This window comes from Haplochromis burtoni, unplaced genomic scaffold (assembly GCF_018398535.1).
Source record: "Haplochromis burtoni strain Fernald_Lab_line unplaced genomic scaffold, NCSU_Asbu1 Contig_23, whole genome shotgun sequence".
Classification (NCBI taxonomy): Eukaryota; Metazoa; Chordata; class Actinopteri; order Cichliformes; family Cichlidae; genus Haplochromis; species Haplochromis burtoni.
The window spans coordinates 444,099-468,071 of NW_024582384.1; the positions used below are offsets into that span (position 1 = coordinate 444,099).

Sequence of the window (23,973 nt, forward strand, 5' to 3'; positions counted from 1 at the left end):
CACACACACACACACACACACACACACACACACACACACACAATCTGCACAGGTCTGTGAAACATTCTCTGTAACATTATAGTGGCATTTAACAACTAAATGTCATTCAAGATAAGGACGGGGCGAAGATGAGCAAATGTCTCACATTTTGTTGATGCACCTTACCTGCACATTTAATATATGTTTTGACACCTTATTAAAATATGCGTATTTTCTTATAGGTAAGAATGCCAGTAAGTTGGCTTTTTAAAATCTCAACCAGGGTGAAGCCAAAGTAGCATTTCTGTGGACAAACATGAGTCATAAGCGCTTCTGTTTGACGTTTTTCCTCCTCCAACTTGGACAGCTGTGAGGCAAACAAAACTGACCTGATTGATGTAAATGTGTATGAATACAACATCATAGAGGATTTAAAACGTGCCTTAGATTAAGCGCTGTTCTGGGGTAGGTCTCGCCTGTCATTGTAAATCACTTCCCCGGGAGGATAAAACACCACTGCGGGCTCCTCGGGTGCGCACACGGGGACCAGGACCTGCCCTTGCTCGTCCGCCTCCGGCTTTGTGGTGGCTGTGATCGGTCTTAAGGTGGTCAGAGTCGGCGATGTCATCCGCCAGAAGAGTTTTTTCAGCGCTTTTCTGAACTCCCGCCTCATAAGACAGTACAGGATGGGATTCAGGCAGCTGTTGGAGTGCGCAAGGCACACGGACACGGGGAACACGTACACTTGCATGCTGTAGTACTCGTAACTGAAGTGAACCACGTTGAGTTTCACGAGGATGCCCCAGGCTGTGAGAGCCTGGTTGGGCAGCCAGCAAAGAAAGAAGGACAAGACCACTATGGTGACGGACTTTGTGACTTTGGCGCGTCGCTTGGCGCTCGAGGTGTTGATGTTTTTGGAGGTGATGAAGCGCAAAAGGAGCAGGTAGCAGGCTGAGATGATGCCCAGAGGCACCACGAAGCCAAGCAACACTTTTTGAGAGTGATAGAGCGCGAGCCAAAACTGCGCCGATCCGTTGGTTTCCGGGAATTTGACGAGGCACAGGTCCTCGTTGGAAACTGTCACCGTCGTGGAGAAAACCGCGTGCGGCAGAGCGGCGGAGACAGCGGAAACCCAGATGATAACGGTGATGGACCGCGCGGAACAGCAGTGAGCCCGCCTCCGCCTGCCTTTCAGGGCAGACGCGAGTGACCAGTACCTCGCCACGCTCATGGCGGTCAGGAAAAAAACGCTGGCGTACATGTTCATTGCCGTCACATAGGACACTATCTTGCACATCGCTTTGCCGAAAAGCCAAGTGAAGTCCAAAGCGTTTTCCACAGCCCAGAAGGGCAGAGTCAGGACGAACTGGAAGTCAGTCACCGCCAAACTAGTTACGAAAAGGTTGATGGAGGATTTTTTCCACACATGTTTAGACTTCATTAAGTACAAGACCAGCAAGTTTCCAACCAGACCCAGCGCGCAAACCAGAGAGTAAATGATCGAGATGATAATCCTTACAACAGCGGCTCCATCTCCCACAGAGTCAGCTTTCTCAGAGTCTGGCAGGTGGAGGTAGTCCTCGTACGAGCTGTTGGTCGTGTTGAAAACATAGCTCAAGTTAAAGGAAGCAGCATAGACAATCCCTGGCGAGCCTTCATAAGCAGTGTCGCTAAATTCTCCAGACATTTTTTAATTAACTTTTATCCACGAGAGTGTTTAAGTCATGATCAGATCCAAATGACTCGCACCACTGAAATAATCTTTGTATTTGGCTCTATGTGCGAGTTTTCTGCGAAACAAAAACATATAAAATGTTTCTGTGCGCACAGGCGACACAGTTCTTCACGAGCTTGTTGTGTTGCTCTGAGATTTTGTCAGTGCGCCTCATCTCTCCAAGAAGCTTCCTGACGCAGCTCACGTATAAACGTGGCGCTGTGTTTGGTTCTGGTCCTTGGTGCAGACACCATGAAGAGGGTGGGGGTGGAGGGGTGTTCCACGGACAAGAAAATTCAGAGCATGGAAATAAATTGTTAAAAAAAATTGAAGTGTCTTTATTTTATGCATGAATGTATTTATTTCTTCAGATCATCTGGAACATTTTCTTCCTCACATCGCACTCTCTGTATCATGCACAAACCCTACACACAAACATAAACACCGATTGTCAGACACAATAAAAGACGATTTCTTGAAGGCAGTGTTTTATTATGAATCTTTTTTCTCTTATATTGATTCCACTTCAGAACAACCTTGTGCGCAAGTAACCTGAAAGTCAGAGAGTCACCTGCCTTAATGCCACATGCATGTGACACGACAATGTCGTTCATCATACAGTCGCACAACCTTCAAAGACACACTATCGTGTGGAGTTTCGAGGACACGCGCTTGGCAACATAAACTTTAAATATCACTGGAACCTGCTATTATTCGTGCACTACATTAAGAGCCACAAGAGTGGTCCTCACAGCTGTTCAACATGCAGCTGAACGAGAAAAAGAGTAGTTACGATATAATTGCCAGTTTTTTGGATCAACTTGTGTATCAAATTCACCTCTTCTTTTCCCGTTCATCAAAAAGTAGCCACTGAGGGGATAAACAACCAATTCTGTACCCGTTTCTACAAAATAGATTACTCAAAATGTGAGCTATTACTCCAAAAGACAAATGGAAAAAAGGATCTTCTGTGAGTTCACCTTGTAGTCTCAATTTTGTCTCATTTTTTGCACATTTTTGAAGTTCCCACATCAGCTCATCGAAGCTTCAAAGAAAACAAAAATTAACCTTCAGAAAGTTGCACAAAAATCTTTCGAAATGAATTTTTTCTAGGAATGAACAAGCCAGTGTCACTTGCATGCCACGTTTCCTCCATTGTGTAATCCACAGTGGTAAAGAATCTTTAGATCTTTTGTCAGAACGCAGCAGACTCTTTCTTACTGCTGACAGTCTCGTCCTACGTGTTTTCACCAGTGTTGGTCAAGTTACTTGAAAAAAGTAATCAGTAACTAATTACTGATTACTTCCCCAAAAAGTAATCCGTTACTTTACTGATTACTTATTTTCAAAAGTAATTAATTACTTAGTTACTTAGTTACTTTTTAAAAACACGATTTACAACCTGAAGAGGTGATAAAGCGATAGATCTTTCAGCCCAATTCTACTTTTTCTGCATAATCCATCATACAAAATGTAATCAAATGGAAAAGTCTCTTTTTTTAACTTGTTTTATAGTTTTAATCTTTTAACTTTATGCATCAAGCAAAAATTTAATTATATGCAACATTCTCTGACTTGAATAAATTAGTTTAACATTTAAACCTATTTTCTACACATTCCAGCACATAAAATAAAATATTTTTTGTGTTTACACTCACTCTTTCAAATAGATGCAAGTAAAACACAGCAGAAAATAAATAAAGTCAAAGACTCAGCGGTCCTGTTGCTCTATTTTCACCTGTAAAGCAGGACTGCGGTAGGCGGAGGTTTACCCTGGTGCAGGTGTGCCGCGGTCAGTTGAAGAATCCGCGAGTTTCTCTGTGAATTTCCCATTACGTCGTTGCGCACTCGGTGCTTGCTTGGAAGTTTAGGGGTTTTTTTCGCTGTAAAAAGAAGTTTTCTTCCCACGCACGATGGACGCTAATGTTTTTGTCACTTTTTATGGAATCAAACTCAAAGTAAGGTCAGTACTTCCACGCTTTAAACGCTGCACGCTCATACTCTCTCCCACAATCGATATGTGATCCATTGTTGATCTGCACACAGCTGTTGTCACTAACGGCGCACTCGCTTACGTCACTGTCGTGAGACATTCTCCAAAAAATCACGGTTTTAGTAACGCAGTAACGCAGCATTCCTACGGGAAAGTAACGGTAATCTAATTACCGTTTTTGCAATAGTAATCCCTTACTTTACTCGTTACTTGAAAAAAGTAATCAGATTACAGTAATGCGTTACAAGTAACGCGTTACTGCCCATCTCTGGTTTTCACTAACAGTGAATTCCTGCTGTATCTGACTATTATGTGTATTATGAGTAGAAGTGACTGCTATTGTGCATCGGAGTGAGTACTCTTCAGATTTACTATGTATTTATTTATTTTTACATTCTAGTTTGCAAAGAAAAAGAGCACTTATTGTATATTTGCATGTGAGGTGAAAATAGTTTTATTTCATCTCACCACAGATGAAAATAAATAAATAAATTACATAGCACTGGACACAATCCAGGCACAGCAGAAAGAGCATTAATAAATGCCTAAGTATCCAAATGTTTAGTATATTATTTGGCGAACTTCATCAAACAAAGCTGCTGAGAAAAAAATCTATATATACTTGAGAAGTTTCAACCAGCAAGTTTGCGTTTCAATACCAAGACTGTATATAAAAGATGGGCGTAGCTCTCAAAAGAGAAGCTAATGCAGAAGTGCCTGTAAGCCTGAATTCTTTTTAAAGGCCACCAGGGGGCAATAGCAACAGAATTCTCTCACAAATTCATGGTTTCAGTGACTCATTTTTGGTCATACTGATTAAGAAATGATCCATTTTGTATATTTTGATCACCCTAATTGTCAGTGATATGCTCACTGACTCTTAACTGACAAGTTATTAACCAATGAGCATATGGTTTCTGCAGAGCCCTCGCTCCACCATGTCTGTTTTTAAAACATCAAAACGGTAATGAAAAAATGTTCATCTTAAGGTTTAATAATAGGAGTTCACGGACCGACGGCTGTGTCACATTAGTAGTATCTGGCTCATTTAAATCTACCTCTGGTTTGTTTTCCACCTTGGTGTGATTCATGTGGGCAGGTGTGAAGACGATAATTGGACTTAAGTGTGCACCAAAACCACAGGGCCAAGAAGACCTTTAGAGAAGGTGGCCTCAGTCCAATTCCAAAAGACTAAATGCCTTCCCATTGCCAGGTATGCTTTGCATTCTGGGATGTAGCAGGTTGCCACAGATGTGCAGCGTACACAAACGGTCAGCCATAAAATTAATGTAAATTGTAATCCAGTATGCCAGAACACAGCAACTTCTTCCTGCATTTACTTGTTTGTTCTCGGTGTGAAACACCTGCAGATTGCTAATCTGGTTTAGGGTTTATTCCTGTTTTCTTTATTCGTTTACCTTTTGTTTCATAAAGGTAAGATTTGAATTAACCAAACTAAGATTGTTCCATGAATCAAATTCACTGCCAGCATTTTCCATTATGTTGGACACATTCCCATTTAGCTTGATGGGCACCACCTGATAAAATTGGTTTTAATGTGATCTAACAGCAACTTACCCACTGCTAATGCAGAAAACCCAATGCAACCCAAGTTTAATCTCTTATTCCAAGAAAACAAAATCTGAAGGCAATTCAGCTTTTAGTTCTTAACCTCATGTGGAGTTTAGGAGCACTAGGATGCTTGACATTAGTGCTCTACATTTTTAAGCTAACTTTATGTCGCGGCTGAGGCAGCAGTCATGTGGTAGAATAAATGAGGACCCAAAATGCAGACGGCGGTGGAGATGCGAGGGGAAGTTTATTTACAGTGAAAATAACAGAGGTGAGGGCAGAACTGAACATAAACCTAAACTGGGTGAAACTAACAAACAAACCTGGGACATAAGGTCAGCGGGAGAAACTCAGAGGTGGCAGATGAGGACGGCTAGACAGAGAGAGAGATGCAGAGGACCATGGAGAATAAACACAGACAATCTGACAACAAGCAGAAGCCAACACACACTATAAATACACACCAGGAGATGACACACAGGGGTTGACACAGCTGACACTAATGGACATAATGAGAAGCAGGCCTACAAAGCAAAACCGGAAACACACAGACTGTTTTACAACACCAAACGCAGTGACCCGAACGGCGCACAGAGGGAAGACACGGGTAGGGATAATAAACACAACAACCAAACCCAAAGAACTAATACAAATTCGGAATAAACACCAAACACAAGATGAAACCAAAATGCAACACAAAATGCTGGGTCAACGACCCAGGACCATGACACTTTAATTACAGTCTTCACACCATTGGGACTGTAAGTGAACATAAATAAGACATTAAGTCCAGGCCTTGATAGTGAACATAATCTTCACATTCTTTGGTTTTTACAGAAAGTCCAGTCCAGGTATAAATCGTCCCTTTGGCTGTTACATTTAAGAGAAAGGTCAGGAAAGGTCTCCATTTGCCAAATCACACAACAGTCTGTCGGCTCAAGGCAAGAAAAAAACCCAAACATTTAATACATGGAAACTACATCACATTGTTACACAGTGTTTACTTGAGCCAACACTAATGTGGATATACAAATCAATACAGCTGTATCAAATGATAGCAAGAGGAATAACAAAGACCATTATACAGACTTTCTGTTATACAGATTCTATTGGCCTGTTTTTGAGAACAATACATGCTCAAGGGAAGGCTGTAAACTCTCAAGAGCCTCAGGAGAAAGAAGGCAAGAGAAACTTTGAGCAAGAGCGTAATGGTGTAGAAAATCTCAAAAGAGACAGTCGGTGCATCAGGAATGTGGAGAATATGTGAGCGTCATGCCGTAAGCACTTACGGTAATAAAACAATGTAGTTTTCTGAGATTTGGTTCGAAAACATTTTGCTATTTTTTTTTTGTGTGTGTGTGTGCTTTAATGTTATTGCCAGTGAGTAACTGACTACTTGAGGCACGTAGGCCAAGTCACAGTGTTCTGGCATCAAGTTCTTGATGCCAGGTCTCTCTTGGAAATTAGATTTTTAATCTCAATGATATTTTTTTACCTGGATAAATAAAGGACTAATAAAAAAATCTTGATCCTGCAGTACCCACATTTTCTTGTTTTTTTTTATTTGTTAGCAGTGTGGGGCCTCAGATAAAACTGGAATGGCTGATTAATAATTTACATATGGCTTATCAATTCTAGCAGTAAGTTAACCAGTTCAAGCAGCAGTTTCATTGGATAAGACACACAGGATCAAGGGGGTGAAATGAGCTATCATCAACAACGATGAAGGAATTTTATTCACATTATCCATAAAGCCAGGTGGACAGGGTTCATTTTCTGTTTATGGAACTCTAAATGAAAGATGAGATTGTCTAAACCCCAGAGGTACTCTGGTTTCAGTGAACATTTGCTCTTTGTCTTGATCTGATAAGCCAAAAATCTTCCGAGGAAACCAATGTATAGGACACACCTCCACGGCACTGAGGATAAAATACAAATAAAAGCTGTGTGAGAGGGAAAATCTTTGCTGTTTCAATCACAACTGCCTGCCTTCTCACTAGATTTCAACTTGTTTTAGAAAATATCTTCACACAACAGCTAGAAAAAGTAACTTAGAGAATGACACCTGTACCAGTCTATGCCTAGATCAGGTGTTTCAAACACAAGGTCAGCAGGCCAGAATCAGCCAGGCAAAGACTCCACAACCCAGGCCACTGGATGGCTTTGGAAAGTAGGAAGGAGGGCATAAATTTCAACTGTATTTTGATAAGTTTCAATGTTTTTCTATTGATAAAGACCCCTCCCAAAGCCATGCGACACCAAAGTAAGTAACAGATATAAAATTAAATGACCGAAAATTATAATTATTATATATGATGTATAATTATATATGTGTATGTGTTGAATATAGAGCTACCAGGTAGGAGGAAAAAAAGAATAACTCAGAGAAGAATTATGGATGTGACGAAGGATGACATGTGGAGGGTTGGCGTGACAGAGGAGGAGGCTAGGTACACAGTGAGATGAAAGCAGATGAGCTGCTGTGGCGACCACTAAAGGGAACAGCTGAAAGAAGAAGAATTGAATTTAAAAGGATTCAAAGTTCTGATTTACCTACTGGCTCTATGTTAAGTGTCACTGGTGAAAAACAAAAAGTAAAATATTTTCTTCTCAAATATAGCAGATCAAATATGAACCAGCGTTAAACTGGAATAAAGTTAAGGACATACAGGCCTAGTACTGTAAAAATCATGTATTTAATGTAAAGATTTAGAACTGCCTTCCAGATCACATACTTTTCTACTGCAGCCCTTACAAAGTGTGTATGTGTGCACACATTTAGAATAGTCACATCATTGCACCTTCAATTTTAAGTCTCTTGCTGAGTATGCAGAGGTCTGTGAACATGTGACTTACTGAATTATGTTTATTAATTTAAATGTGGTTGTGCTCTGCTGACCTCCAGTGGCATTATTAGGAGCTGCAGCAGCTGAACACAAACTGGTTGGAAAAGTGGGAGGATCCAAAGCCCAGCAACTCTTCCTGGACAACTCCCCAAGCTTGCTTCCAATGCTGATTTAAGTGCCATCCGGTGTTTGGGAGTTACAGCACAGCTGTTGGAGCCCCTATAGCTGGCAGAAATACCAGAGAACAGATGGAGCTGATAGCAGTCATGGTGGAGAGTGAATCGAGATAGGCTTGTAGTTACATTTCATCAAAGGTCTAATGTCCACCGGAAATAAACAGGCACAGTCATTTAAGGTGTTGTTTATGAAAGAGGTTTTTACTGCCTCTAACAAATTAAACATCTACAACAGTTTGGCAGGTTTCCGTCTCTCTTATCACATTCATTTCTAAGTACAGCAGACACACCCCTCATATAGAAACTCCAGCATACCCTTGCTCTCGCACTTTTGAAGTCAGCTGCGTGCTCTGGCCCAGTGAAATTAGGTCAAAGATACTAAACTTTCACTGTCAACAAAGTCTAGCAGAGATTTACACAGACATTTTTTTTCACAGTGTGATTGGTGTTCAGAGTATTTTTAGTGCTTATTAATCAGTTGGTTTCATTTATGCGGATAAAAATGTGAGAATTAGCCCACTTTAAAGACATCCTAGGCAAAGCATTTCACTGTGGCAGAAGCCAAGAACAAGTCAGTCTTGTCTCCACCTGCAACCAAGACCATTTTTCACATGATCAAATTCAAACTGACTGTGACCAAAACAAATCACTGAAAACAGAGATTCAAGGGGTTTAATCATGGCATTGCATGAAGTCCTGCAAACTACAGCTGCTGAGAGGATTGCACAACCAATCACACCTATACACCAACCAGTCACCTGAGGCTGGCACCACAAAAGTGAGTCAGTCAATAAAAAGTCCCGTGTCAGCTTTACTTTTTACTGCTCTAAAAAGTATGTTTACAGCCTGGTACGAAAAAAACAAAAAATAAAGAATGCCTATGGAGAGCTGGAATGGGGTGGGCTTTTGGAGTTTGGTTCATGGCTGCTTTGATTGACAGGTGTCTAGACACTGCAGCTGAAGTCAATAAATGTCTCTAGGCTTCAGCTTTGCTACTTTGAGCCATTAAACTGTACCATACCATCATTTGTTGGTACCTTGGAAAGTTATCAGGCTTTATTTCATTTTCTAAGTCAGACAGATGTTTTTGATAGGATATAAGGGTTGTTTTCTTTCTTTCTTTCCCTCTTTTAGATGATGTAGCAGTTTTACACATTTGCTTAACACGTGAAAGATCCCTGTTTTAAGCCTTGGAGTAGACAGAAATCCCTTGGGGCTAGTGTAAAAATGTGCCAAATCTAATATGTGGAGTTACCTGATGCTTCATCTCCTTGTGAAAATGGCAGCAGCTTTTTTGTTTTTGTTTTTTGAGCAACATTCTGGTCCACACTGCATTCTAACTGGTGGTACTAACATACCATGAGGCACATCAGGGGACCGCACTGGGGTAGGGCAGCCCACTCCTCTAATGTAGGTATACTGTGGACATGCTGCACATTTATAATGGGTCCCTGTCTGCTTAGTGTGAGCAACCGACATTCAGCCCATGCCATGAGCTGCCCCACTGTGGCCAATCTGGACCTAGGCTCTACATTACACAGTGGGTTGCCCACTGTGTAATGTAGGCCTGTTCACAGTAGCTCCACATGGGCCCCAAGAGGGCATCTTTGCTGGGATGGCTGCGTGCAATTTTATGTAATACAGTGTATTACTGCAGTCTACCCTGACTTCACAGTCCAAATCGATACCATGCTATGAGTAGTATGTAAAACATTAGAGCTTGTAATCTGTACTGCCACCGTGGTTTACTTGTGATTTGCTAAAAAAAAAGGCTCTATCCACGAATGTACTGTTGTGGTGTTTTAAAGTACAAAGAGAAAAAAGGCATTGCATTGTACTCCAGGCAGTGGTAGTGATGAGCTAATAGCCTGTTTTGTTTTTCAACTGCTATTCCTGCAACATGGTTGACTCAGTTGTGACATCCCTCCCATCTCTGATGAAGTGAAAGGAACGTGACATATGCGCACAACACAGAGAAACAAAGCAAGTGCCAGCAGGTATGTTAACAGGAAGTACACAAAAAAGACAAAAAAAGAGCTGGCATTCTAATAGGATTAGTTTTGTAAAAGCTGTTTCATGTCATTGAGATTCTTTGTTTCAATATGACGTGTCAAGTATCGTTAAAGTTTGGTTAGACCAGTTTTTCTTCATACAGAAATGATCTTCTAGAGATGCAGATGTAAAGTAGTAGCGCAACAGTATTTAGCGCGAGTTGTCAGCTGTTCATGGGGTTGGCAATTCCATCTCCCCTTTCTGACCCAAAAACACGACCTGATGCGTCCACCTGGATTTGCATGGATGCATCAGTGTGTGTAAAAATCTGCCTGTGGATGAGGCTGATAGTATAAAAAGTGCTGGATACAGTAAGTTACAGTTAATTTACCTTGGAATCAACTATGACAATAGTTACAGCCAATATAACGCATAGCTGTACAATACAGTGGTGTAGACTCCCGATCACGTGAGGACCTTGATAAAGGTATAGTCATTGCATCAACAGGGACCAAGGCCATTTGGCCAAGGTCAGCAGTGGCTTCTCTCTGACTTGTATATCAACAAGACATTAAAAGCCTATTGTTCGGGACTAGAATGAGAGAGCATATTTCTCCCACACTAGCTTGATGATTCAGTAGACAGACACTCACTCTATCTTTAACACCATTAAAAATGACTGTTTTGATAAAGCTAATAATTAGGGCTGGATGAGGCATCCCTGAACCCTCCTGCTGTTATGCTGAAATAGAACTAGCATGCTGGGAGCGTCCCATGATTCACTGAGTGTTTCTTCTTCATCCAATTCTTTTCAATCTGGGTTTATGCATCACTTTGCATTTAATTATTAGTTATTATTATTATTATTAATCTCTGCCTCAGTTCAACTGTGTGTCTTTTGTCCTGTCTCCCTCCCAACCAGTCGCGGTGGATGGTTCGCCCCTCCCTGATCCCGGTTCCACCAGAGGTTTCGTAATGTTTCTTACCACTGTTGCCAAATGCTTGCTCATAGGTTTTTTCTGACTGTTGGGGTTTTCTTTGTATTATTGTATGGTCTTTATCTTACACTCTAAAGCACCTTGAGGTGAGTGTGGTTGTAATTTGGTACTATATAACTAAAACTGACCTGAACCTGTGCTTGTGTCAGATGCCTCACAGTATGAAGGCTCTAGGTTTTAACCTGTCCAAAGACTTGCTTGTCCGGTTAACTGGTGATTATGAAGTGGCTCCTTGATGTGACAATACAGGGAGTGCAGAATTATTAGGCAAGTTGTATTTTTGAGGAATAATTTTATTATTGAACAACAACCATGTTCTCAATGAACCCAAAAAACTCATTAATATCAAAGCTGAATGTTTTTGGAAGTAGTTTTTAGTTTGTTTTTAGTTTTAGCTATTTTAGGGGGATATCTGTGTGTGCAGGTGACTATTACTGTGCATAATTATTAGGCAACTTAACAAAAAACAAATATATACCCATTTCAATTATTTATTTTTACCAGTGAAACCAATATAACATCTCCACATTCACAAATATACATTTCTGACATTCAAAAACAAAACAAAAACAAATCAGCGACCAATATAGCCACCTTTCTTTGCAAGGACACTCAAAAGCCTGCCATCCATGGATTCTGTCAGTGTTTTGATCTGTTCACCATCAACATTGCGTGCAGCAGCAACCACAGCCTCCCAGACACTGTTCAGAGAGGTGTACTGTTTTCCCTCCTTGTAAATCTCACATTTGATGATGGACCACAGGTTCTCAATGGGGTTCAGATCAGGTGAACAAGGTGGCCATGTCATTAGTTTTTCTTCTTTTATACCCTTTCTTGCCAGCCACGCTGTGGAGTACTTGGACGCGTGTGATGGAGCATTGTCCTGCATGAAAATCATGTTTTTCTTGAAGGATGCAGACTTCTTCCTGTACCACTGCTTGAAGAAGGTGTCTTCCAGAAACTGGCAGTAGGACTGGGAGTTGAGCTTGACTCCATCCTCAACCCGAAAAGGCCCCACAAGCTCATCTTTGATGATACCAGCCCAAACCAGTACTCCACCTCCACCTTGCTGGCGTCTGAGTCGGACTGGAGCTCTCTGCCCTTTACCAATCCAGCCACGGGCCCATCCATCTGGCCCATCAAGACTCACTCTCATTTCATCAGTCCATAAAACCTTAGAAAAACCAGTCTTGAGATATTTCTTGGCCCAGTCTTGACGTTTCAGCTTGTGTGTCTTGTTCAGTGGTGGTCGTCTTTCAGCCTTTCTTACCTTGGCCATGTCTCTGAGTATTGCACACCTTGTGCTTTTGGGCACTCCAGTGATGTTGCAGCTCTGAAATATGGCCAAACTGGTGGCAAGTGGCATCTTGGCAGCTGCACGCTTGACTTTTCTCAGTTCATGGGCAGTTATTTTGCGCCTTGGTTTTTCCACACGCTTCTTGCGACCCTGTTGACTATTTTGAATGAAACGCTTGATTGTTCGATGATCACGCTTCAGAAGCTTTGCAATTTTGAGACTGCTGCATCCCTCTGCAAGATATCTCACTATTTTTGACTTTTCTGAGCCTGTCAAGTCCTTCTTTTGACCCATTTTGCCAAAGGAAAGGACGTTGCCTAATAATTATGCACACCTGATATAGGGTGTTGATGTCATTAGACCACACCCCTTCTCATTACAGAGATGCACATCACCTAATATGCTTAATTGGTAGTAGGCTTTCGAGCCTATACAGCTTGGAGTAAGACAACATGCATGAAGAGGATGATGTGGACAAAATACTCATTTGCCTAATAATTCTGCACTCCCTGTACATGTTTGGGGTGACCTCTCATCCAGTGTCTGGTTTAAAGTCTGTAGAACTGGATAGAGTTGAGCGTAAGATAAAGAAGCCTTTATGCATCAAATACATGAAGTCTGTTGAAATAATGTGAATATATTGGCAGCAGATGACTATCTGAACCTGACTGTATGCACCACAGTGCTGTCAGAGGCATAAACAGATCATCAATCTGCACCACACAGTGAAGCCGCAATTATTAGTGGACCACTGGAGCAACACATAACATATGTGTCATCTCAGTTATTTTGTTTTTTGTGAAACAGAGAAGCTCTGAAGAAGTTTTTGCATTATAAATTTTCCATTTCTAGTACATCCACTCCCCTCCTGCAGATAAGGGACCACAGTGAGTTTCTGCACACTTACCTTCCAATCTAGACAATAATCTGCAACATTGCCCTTGAGACCTTCACAGAAGCGAAACAGGAGGCACCACACAAAAGACTGCAGATCATGATTTTCAAAAAGCGCTCCGCTGGGTAGGACAATATCAGACCTCAAAATGGTGAGAACTCACCAATAAGTACACTCTGCTAACACAAAGCTAACCAGACCAGCTGCATTCATTTATATTCATATTCACCAGACGGACATGAGGGTAAATCTTCTTAATATAAAATAAATCTTCTTACTCATCTCTCTGCATTTTCAGACACCCAAATAATTAGTTTGAGTTGACCTCCTTGGTGTAACAGTATGATATCTCTGTCTGCCATATTGTAAACGACGTATAAGAATAGCTTGGACATAATAGCTTAGCATGTCGATACCTAATAGAGAATGTGCATGGCATTTAAGGTTCTACTAAGATGACAAAATTGTGAATTTTAAACTCTTAAGATAATTTTGAATGTAGTAAAATCTATCTCTCATGTTTCCTTAGCATACTTTTAGGATAATACATGTAATAGATGCTTTGCATGTGCATGACATGTAATACAAAAGTATTTTACTGTGTATTTTACAGTTTTGTACTGTTTTTCTAGAATATCATTCAATTTACATAAATAGACTGTGATTTCACATTTCAAATGCAAATTAATGTAAAATCACTGTAAATGTAATAAAACATAATTTTCTTGTTTGTTAAATGTATTTGTCTGTACACATGCATATTTAGATATATAAAATGATTCTTATAAACTTTTTTTTACATCAAATTATTATTATTATTGTTATTTGGGGCGATCGTGGCTCAAGAGTTGGCAGTTCACCTTGTAATCAGAAGGTTGCTGGTTCGAGTCCCGGCTCAGACACTCTCGGTCATTGTGTCCTTGAGCATGACGCTTCACCTACTGGTGATGGCCAGACGGGAATTGTAAAGCGCTTTGAAGGTCTCAAAAAGCTCTATATGAATGCAATCCATTATTATTTAAACCAACTGTTAACTGCATATTTCTGTACATTTAAGTATTATGATTCATATTGCCACATTCATTGACCTTGTTTATAGGTAATTTCATTGTTTAATCACATTAAAATGTTCCTAATTTAATGTTGAAGAAGCCAAAATCCCATGTGAAATTAGGGCAACAAACTGTATTGTCATTACTGAAAATAACTGTATTTTCATGGGAAAGTTATTTTTTGGTATTGTTTTGGCGCCCCAGCTGCCGGAATATTACTGGTTTTTTAGGATTTTTTTTTTACGGTGTATGCAAAGCTGTGATGGTTTTAAGGATAAAGTCAGTTACAGGATAATTCCCATTTGGGGATGTAATGCTGCAGGTTTGTGCCAGCAGGATTACATCTCTTTATGTCGTAGGATGATGGTGTGTTATGTTCACTGTCAAACTGGTATTTTTTGGCTCACACTGCTGACACAAGTTACAGCACCATAGCAACATAACAACCCCCTGCAATGAAGCATAATTATGATTTAATATGACTGCAGTATGTCTTGCATGTTTGTTTATGTAGTCCAGAGTCTGTGTTGTGGAGGATGAAATAATAGTTTCATATGAAAGGTTACAGAGATACAGTTATCTGCAGGAATTTGCACATCAGCAGCGATCATGAACACTTATTAGCCTGCGGAGTAAAGGCATGTTCCATTTATTAGAGAGCACCACATAGTGTCAGTTTCATTCGAAAAGACAAATTAGAAAAAAATGGCTGAAGCAAATGCAAATGCACAGTGCACGTAGGAGGCACATTTACTGACAGGTGACATATAAACATGAGAACAAGCTTCTCTGACTTTGTCCTCACTCTCTTCAGACTACATTTAGAGCTCATACACATACAGATACACATTAAAACCCCAAAGTGAAAGGCTAGCAAGTTTGGAAACTGTCTCATACAGTGGAGCGCTTTTAGTTAAGCCAAGCCTCCACACACAGGCTCAGCTGTTCAGCCTCCGTAGCTCAGAGGCTGCTCGGCTCCAAATATACAGATCAAAACAGCCTTCAGCACAAGTTCTCCTTGTCCTCCTCCAAACCAGGAGAATCCAGAACCTCATTTTATACATACTGTATATATATATATATGTGTGTGTGTGTGTGGATATAATTATACATGCTTTTCTTGCATTGCTAATGTTTCTGAGTAACAATATTCAGTGTTAGTTCATTTCTGTGGATTGCTGAATACGTGATAACTGTTGATTTTACTGGTGCCTGTACAATAAACACTCTGATCTTGTGACGTGACACTAAAGCAAAACCAGCCTTAAACAAATAGGAGCAATACAAAAATGACACAAAGCTACTAAAACAGCAGCTGGCAGTACTCTTGAGGATTTCTATACATCTAATGGTTTGTTCACATGACGGGAGTTTATGGAGTGCCGTATCTTCGTGCAGTCCTTTTTCTTCCATGTCTTAGTGTCCATGTGTCGCCCACGAAGGGCACTATCAGCCGGATCAACTGTTATCACTGCCTGCCAAATGGTGTCACAGCCTTTTCCAGGATAGCAACAGTTTATTTAGTGCGGTGCAGCCCAGCAGCACTTAGTCAGAGGGTAGATGAGCCTGTTTCTCCACAGAAGTGGAAAAATCACCCGTGCCAGCACACCAGCAGCTAAACACAGCTCTCCGACTGATATTTATCATAAATCCTGGACGGCATCTTCTTTGCTCTCACACTTCTTTGAAGAGTGTTAAAAGGAACTGTATAAACTCCCATAAAGTGCACCGACAGATGCACTTTATCCATAAATGCCTCGGTGCCGTTCACAAACCTCCGACTGCTTAAGCGAAGGTGACAGCTATCATCTTTTATGTATAAAAGATTCCCAGACACGTTCCTCAGCTAGGTTCTCATACAGAATTTGTGAGGGCTTGCTCTGCTGAGTCCGGCTTTAAAGTTGAGCCTGTTGCATTGCTGTCCATCATCATGCCAAGCTTCTCCGTCCCATTCCTTGGTTCCTCCCTTTGTCTGTCCCCTTGTAATCTCCTCCTACGACTGAGAAAGAAACAATCATGGCCAACAATCAAGAGCCAAGAGCTAATCATCAGTATGCAGCAGGCATCCACTCTGATCCTTTACATGCATTCCATACAATGGTGAAAAAACATTTCATTTAGCCCCTCACATGTACACAGACTTACCGTGAACAGATGCAGATGAAAACAACAAGAAGAATTAATAGCACAAGCCCTGCGATGGCACAGGTAATTATGATTCTCTGTTTGCCTTGTATCTGCACCTCCAGATTTAGGTACTCACACCTGGAACCAATGTAACCGATCTGACACCTGTGACAAAGAACATAAAATGTGTTCCTAACTTCATTTTCGTGTGCATTTTTCTTGCAAGGCATCTGTTCGTCTACTTCTTTAACATGCTCGGACGGAACCCTGGAAGCATTGTCGTGCAGGAACATAAATGACAGGGCTTTCTTTTGCACCCTGTTGTTTGTTCAAATAAACATCCTTGTTGTCAGTCTCTTGTCACTGTCTCTGCTCCACAGCTAAATGATTTTGCAGAATGAGTTTTGTTTAAATTACATTTTGCACAACTTGAAAACAGAGTTTGGAAATCTGCGCCTCACCTGCAGGACGGTGCATCCTGGTCCTTTATGTAACGACACTCCCCATGGATGCAGTAATACTCAAGTTCCTCTGGGCATTTTGAGAAGTGCCCATTCGACTGTCCAGTATCTACTGTGTCTTCTGGAGGAGTAAAATGTGTAGAAAGGGGAGGAGTCTAATCATTGTTAGCAAGCACGTATAGAAGCTCATAAATACAGAAATTAAACATTGAAATTTGTCAGTTGTTCTATATAAAGCATAGTTTTGGTAAAATAGTCTACTCTATGATAATGCCTGTTACCATCAACAATGACCCTGTCACTATTACTAGGCATAAAATAGTCCCTTATGAAAGCCCTCGCAAAACTACAACTTGGGCTGGTAGCTGGAGTTTGTTCCCTTTAACCTGAGATAGATGAACTGTGTTCCCTTGTTACTTGTCTTTTTAAAGCTACTCAAATGCTTATATGTAGCTATGGAGTCCTCCAACTGTACTTATGGGGAAAATGTGTATGTTGCATATCGAAGCTATTTTCTTGATCTTATGCCAAATCAAAAATATACTTTGTTTAGAAAAAACAAAAAGCCTTTTTTGTTTATGGTTTGAAAAAGTAAAGCACAAATTTTTTTATTAATATTACTATTTATCAAATTCTAATGTCACTGTCACTGATTGTATACAAAACAGATAGATATATATATCGAGCATATAGACACTGAGTGAAGTCAGTGTGTTAGTGCCTTAACCCTGCGTTCTTTCTAATGGTCAACAGGGGGAGACTATTGCGACTGCCAAAAGAAATCAGATTGTAGAGAAGTCTTTGAGTAAATTATCCTACGTTTGATTTTGGAAAACATTTTCTTAAAAGACTCAATGTTTTAGAGCCTTCTTCAATACAGCATAATGCTTATTTTGTAAATTATGGTTCCAATAAAATGGTCACCGCTGAGAAGTCCTAGTGCCATGTGCTGTTCTTGATTTCAGGTATCGGTTGCACTAAAACAACTTCTAAGAATAAGCTGTATCATTACCTAATCAGCTCAGTCTCTACTTCAAATAGCAAAACCAAGTTCAAGTTAGAGCCCCCGCTGCTTTTCAGATTTCTGTCTTTCATATCGCCTGCAGTGTATGGCTAACACAAAAAGATTTTCTTTATGTGCCTAGTATATAGGCCTAATGGAGATTTATCAGTCACCTTGTCTAAATGAACAAATGTACCAAAAGCAAATGAGCTCATTTCTCCAAACGTCTATTTCTGTAACTGTGTCATGATCTTCTTTGATGTACTCCCTCACCTTCTGGCATGGCATGATGTGTGTATATATAGACTGTTTGTAACACGATCCACTGAAGAACTGTGCAATGCATGCCAGGAAAGGCCTGGTGTCATCGAGATCTCATTAGACACGTGTCTCTACAACTTGAGCTCCAGAAGAGCTGGGATGCTCTGCAACATCTCAATAATAACTGAATATGATGATTTGCAAATCTCCTTATTCCATATTTTATTCATGATAGGACATAGAAAACATATCAAATATACGAACCGAAAATCCTTTAAGAAAAAGTTTGGCTCATGTTGAATTTGATGGCTGCAACTTGTCTTTAAAAAGTTGGGACTGGGCCATGTTTAACACCAGTCTGTAAACAATTGCAGGACTTTTGGAAAATTAATGTTTTCCCATTCTTATCTGATATGAAATTATAGCTGCTCAGCAGTCCTGACTCGTCTTATTTTCCATTTCATGATGCATCAAATGTATTCAACTGGTGAAAGATCTGGACTGCAAGCCAGTTTAGCCCCTGAGCTCTTCTACCATGATACTTATTGGCCTTGGGGTTAGGGTTAGGCTTTGCTTTGGAGACTTTTGACCTGAATGCTGATCATAACCAGATTGTCTTTGTCCTCCTTAATCCGGAGCGCACCGTGATCTTGTTTTACAAAAAGAATTTCAAATTTTAGTTTGTCCGATGACAAAACAGTTTTCCACTTGCCCTCATTTTAAATGAACTTTGGCTCAGGCTGCATTTCCGGATCATGTTCATGGCTTTTTCTTTGCACGACAGAGCATTTGTAGTTGGCACGGTGAACTGTGTTCGCAAACATTGATGTCTTGAAGTGCTCCTGAGTCCGTGCCAAAACGTTCCTGCCAGAATCATACCTGCTTTTAATGCAATACTGATTTTTAGCCTTGTCTCTTACCCACAGAGAATTCTCCAGACTCTCTGATAATTTTGATGATATGATAGTATTATTACCGTAGATGATGAGATATTATATTAAAAGTGCTTTGAGAAATATCATTCTAAAATTGTTCCACATTCCACATTTATTTTGCAGATTGGTGAACCTCTGCCCAACTTTACTTCAGAGAAACTCTGCTTCTCTCATAGGCTCTTTTTAAATACCTTATCGTGTTAGTGACCTATTGCCAGTTAACCTAATTAGTTATAAAATGTTCCTCCAGCTGTTTTTTTTAACCACTTACTTTTCCGGTCTTGCGTTGCCCTCATGACAACTTTTTTAAAACATGTTGTTGCCATTAAATTCAAAATGAGCTCATATTTTTCACGTAGTAGTAAAATATTCCAGTTAAAAGACCCGACCTATTTTCGAAAATCATCCTGTTTTTGTTCACATTTTTGAAGCATCTCAGCTGTTTTGGAAATCACGTCGTTTCATTAAAATTCTTTACAAAATGAAATGGGATTCTGTTTTCATCCTCTCCCTTTTCTCTATCACAGACACACATGATAAAACACACCCTGACAGCTGCTGGTTAGCCATGGAGATGAACTTCTGACCACCGGTTTCATATAACACTTCTTCTGAATACCGCTATCTTTACAAGCGGCTCTCATGACATTATCTTTGAATATTGAGCTTGTAAAACAATAGTGCTGCGACATCAATGAGAGCGCTTCACTTGTTAGCTGAAACACGAGACCCAGTTTGCTGTCATGACCTCAGTGCTGAAAGGAAAAATCTCATGTTACGAAGTTTAAAGAGATAGTCTGGGAAGTAGCTTTATTTGCTGTCTTGCCAAGAATTAGCCGAGATGGGACAACCGATACCACTGTCACTTCGTGAGCTATAAAGCTAACACTAGCTGCTGGTTTGCTTAGCAAAAACAGTGGAAAACAGGACATAGCTAACCCGAACAAGTCTTTAGACCCTATAAAGCTCACAAATTAAAATACTACATCTTTAAAAAAAAATAAAAAATCACAAATCAAAGTGAAAAGCGGTGCTAAATAGTGTGTTTCAACCTGTTTCTGCGCTTTCTGCACACCTTAGCTAAACAACGGTGATTGTTTTATAGATATACAAACATAAAGTCAGTTTTCGTTTCAAATCTTAAATAGAATCTATTAATTTCAATTCTTTTCAAACTATTAATTTGGACTGATTAGAGCTTTTCTATTATATAGTCAGCTATTATTTTAATTTTATTTTGTGTCTTTGTCTTATATTCATTTTAGTTTCTAGAGTGGAAGTGTAAGTTTTAGTCTTTTTTAATCATTATTGTATAGAGAGCATAATTCAGATGTGAGAATAAGGAAATCAGTAAAGGTATTACAATAAAAACTCTGAACTTTCTGGAAGAAGTTCACATACAGTCTTCTAGATATCCACAGTCTCAGTAAGCATGTCCATCAATGTCTTATCAGCAAAGTCGTAATAAAAACTAGATACTAAAACTAAGCATAATTCCTCAATATTTTAATTTTATTTTAGTTAGCTTCCTAAGTTCAAAAAATTATCTAAATTAATCTACATTTTTCCAAAGGAATACACACACACACACACACACACACACACACACACACACACACCCACACACACACAACATATATATATATATATATATTATAGAGATTATATATATATATAGAGAGAGAGAGAGAGAGAGAGAGAGAGAGAGAGAGAGATAGAGATATATATGGAGATATATAAATTTATGCTATTGTACTTAATCCCATATAAAACACAACACCCATGTTATGGGTCTTATCTAGTGGTTTATTTCCCCAAAATCCATCTAACGATGATGAGATTGCAGTTAAAATTTGCTTAATTACAGAAATTACTCAGCAGAGGTTGTTGACAATACCTCTGTACTAAGGGTTGATACATTTTATATTGTGTATTGTATATTGTGACTCCTCAACAATATACTTTTCCAAGTGTGTCTCATACCAACATCTGTCTTACTACTTCTACTACTGAAAAAGTCAAACCAAAGAAGCAGTTATGACACCGTCACAGAAACGCCCCTTACACCACCTTTCCATATCTACCTGTGCAATTGTCTCTGTTGCCATGGAGATGACAGTCGGACACAGTTCCAGTGGGAGGCGCGTCTGTGGCATTCCACTCTGCCAGGCAGTATTTGCATAAGGTCAGAGCTGCAGCCAGGAGCACAAACAAAAAGCCAATCACACACAACCAACGTACGTACACCTGCACATTTTAACCAGCGTTTAGCCGCATTGTACTTACAGGATCTGGATAAGCGATGACAGCACTTTTACTACTCTATAAACATCCTCTATTACTTTTCCTGGTGACTGTATTGGCAAATAATTGTTTTTTTTAATATATAAACCTATAGAAAGGACAACATCACAAACAGTTTCCAAAACTTATATTAAGGGAAGCCTGATTTGATGATGATTAATGATCACAGAAGATGCACATTCCTTGTGCATGAGCTTTTCATTTAATCATTAACCACAAGTGAAGCTTGTTGTACAAGTACAATTATTCCACAAGTTGCTTAGCAGGGAATTGCCTGTAAACTTGTTTTGGCTCTATTATTTTGATAACACATGGTTTTAATACCAGTCAAAACAACATAGAGCTATTCAAATGACATTTTAAAAACTAGATATGAGAAGAAAACTGGAACCGTACAGGACATGCATTTAAAACAAGAACTATTTACATATCATTTTAATATTATCCTTTTGGGTTTTTAGCCTTCTGCTTATGGACAATGAGAAAGAAAGGTGAACAAGAGAAAAGATCTTACCGATTACTATTCCTACATAGAGTCTGTGCACTTTGGCCATCTCCTCACTTGATAAAAGTTTTCATCCAGTATATTAAAGTTCAGTGTCATTAACAAACAAAAGTCAAACTGGTTCAGTCCTTTTTCAGAGGTCAGCGACCTTTGAAAAAGGTGTGGAAAGGCTGTGGAAGTTCCCCAGTGGCGTGTCGTATTGTGGTTCTTCATTGATGGTAGCTAATTTCATAATCAACCGGGAAAGCTTGAAGCTATAACCAAAGCACGTCAGCTCGCTGACTCTTCTGTGACTGACCTGAGCTGCTGGGTGTGAGAACAGAAAAAGGAGGCGGCACTGAAACCGAACTCCGATCCCCGCCCATACTTTTAAAGCTTTAAAGGAGAAGACAACTCCATTCAAGCTATTCTGTTTATTTTCTCTGTAGAGAACAAGTTTGCCTTTATACCTGAGGTTTGCTTTCTTAAGAATGAAATGACAGGTGGAGCATTCATTGACAATACGTGGCACCGGTTTAGCTTAAAAGGACTTTAGATTCTATTTTTAATTTTCCATTCCACTGTCCTTCCCTCATTCCCTGGAACAGAAAGCAGATAAATGTAGGTGGATGGGTAGGAGATAAAATCTGATAGTAAAATAGATGGCTGGAACAGCTGGATTCCTTGCAGGTCTGCACTGATTCCTGGAGAGTTTAAGGAAAGTGAAATAAAGTTTAATGTGGAAGTTTAAATGGTTGTAGCAACCTTCTTTTACTTACACTTTAAACTTCAGTTACATCATTTCATTTATTCATTTTACTACTTTTAGGTGAAAACTTTCGAAGAAAAAATAGAGTAAAGAGTTTAAAAAGAAAATAGGAGTAGTGGAGAACCACTCGTCATGGGAAGTCCCTCGGCTTATCGAATAGCATAGCTTTAAGGTCACATGATCCAAGCCTAGCTATCAGCTTTATGAAAAGGGAAAGTTTTATTTCTAATTTTAAAAAGTGGAAAGGGTGTCTCAAAGCACAACTGTTCACAGTAGAGAGGCCCAGTAGCTGAAGGCTCTTCCTTCCATTCTACTTTTGTAAACTCTAAACCTGACCAGAAGATGGTGTAATTTCACACTTTTCCACACAATAAGTGGAGTAGAGGTGGAGAGCCAGAATTCTTGCTGATTGCCAGGTGTTCAAATACTTATGTGCAGCAGTGCTATACAAATAATGTCATAAAAATTATACAATGTGATTTCTTAAATTGTTGTTTAAATGCTGTGTGACACAGTGGGAATGCACCGACAATGTGAATTTCAGACCCCTCCATGATTTCATGATTGCAGAGTGTTCAAATACTTATGTTGCTCACTGTATATGTTTGAGTCTATATGCATAACTATGACCCTGTATGGATGAAAGAAAATCCAAAATCAATTCAAACTTTTGCACCCATTTCTTGTTTTTGTTAAAGTCATTAAAGATGTGTAATGCTGCACAATCATTCCACATTGGAAAAAAAAAAGAATAGTTCAAAGAAATCATTAAAATCTCAAAGTTATCATGATCCTCGTGCCATACTTTAACTCCTTTTATCACATGCAGTTTAGAATCACCAATTAACCTAACAGGCATGTCTTTGGACATGAGAGGAAGGCGGAGTAGTGCAGGCACAAGGAGAGGATGCTAACTCCATACAGAAAAGCTCCAGCTAAGATTCAAACTAGGAGCCTTCATCCTGTGAAGGCATAGCACTTCACCACCTTGCCACCTTTAAATCAGTTTAAACTGGATGTTTGCCCCTCCCTTCTTTCCCTCCCCATCTCCAGCTGCCTCCCTCTTCCCGCTCCACCACAACCACCCACACATGCAGGGCCTTGGAGTAGGGGTA

The 23,973-nt window shown here is 39.8% G+C and overlaps 2 protein-coding genes across 4 annotated transcripts; both read right to left on the bottom strand.

The window, feature by feature from the left end:
- Window positions 1–18: 18 nt before the first annotated feature.
- Window positions 19–1,848, bottom strand: rxfp3 (relaxin family peptide receptor 3). The gene has a single exon (XM_005917329.3). It carries the CDS (start codon window positions 1,664–1,666, stop codon window positions 428–430), a length of 1,239 nt encoding a protein of 412 aa, XP_005917391.1. The 5' UTR covers window positions 1,667–1,848; the 3' UTR covers window positions 19–427.
- Window positions 1,849–14,545: 12,697 nt separating this feature from the next.
- On the bottom strand, window positions 14,546–23,868 carry btc (betacellulin, epidermal growth factor family member). 3 transcript variants are annotated; one of them, XM_005917322.3, is made up of 5 exons: window positions 22,120–23,868; window positions 21,386–21,493; window positions 17,103–17,257; window positions 16,660–16,806; window positions 14,547–16,513 (listed from the first exon to the last, which is right to left on the bottom strand). In XM_005917322.3, exons 2-5 carry the CDS (start codon window positions 21,455–21,457, stop codon window positions 16,369–16,371), a joined length of 519 nt encoding a protein of 172 aa, XP_005917384.1. In that variant the 5' UTR covers window positions 21,458–21,493; window positions 22,120–23,868; the 3' UTR covers window positions 14,547–16,368. The 3 variants fall into 3 exon arrangements, with proteins under 3 accessions (XP_042074674.1, XP_005917384.1, XP_005917382.1); XM_005917320.3 differs by having other exon boundaries at window positions 14,548–16,513; window positions 17,103–17,223; window positions 22,120–23,864; XM_042218740.1 differs by lacking the exon at window positions 22,120–23,868 and having other exon boundaries at window positions 14,546–16,513; window positions 21,386–22,112.
- Between the last annotated feature and the right edge of the window lie 105 nt (window positions 23,869–23,973).

What these genes read in the sequence shown, in the direction of transcription:
- rxfp3 (XM_005917329.3), bottom strand. Translation starts at nt 1,666, where the DNA reads ATGTCTGGAGAATTTAGCGACACTGCTTATGAAGGCTCGCCAGGGATT.
- btc (XM_005917320.3), bottom strand. Translation starts at nt 22,159, where the DNA reads ATGGCCAAAGTGCACAGACTCTATGTAGGAATAGTAATCG. An exon ending in CAGGATGCACCGTCCTGCAG is followed by an intron (nt 16,807 to 17,102) that starts GTGAGGCGCAGA and finishes TCTTTGTCACAG; the next exon opens with GTGTCAGATCGGTTACATTG. An exon ending in TTCATCTGCATCTGTTCACG is followed by an intron (nt 16,514 to 16,659) that starts GTAAGTCTGTGT and finishes TTTCTTTCTCAG; the next exon opens with TCGTAGGAGGAGATTACAAG.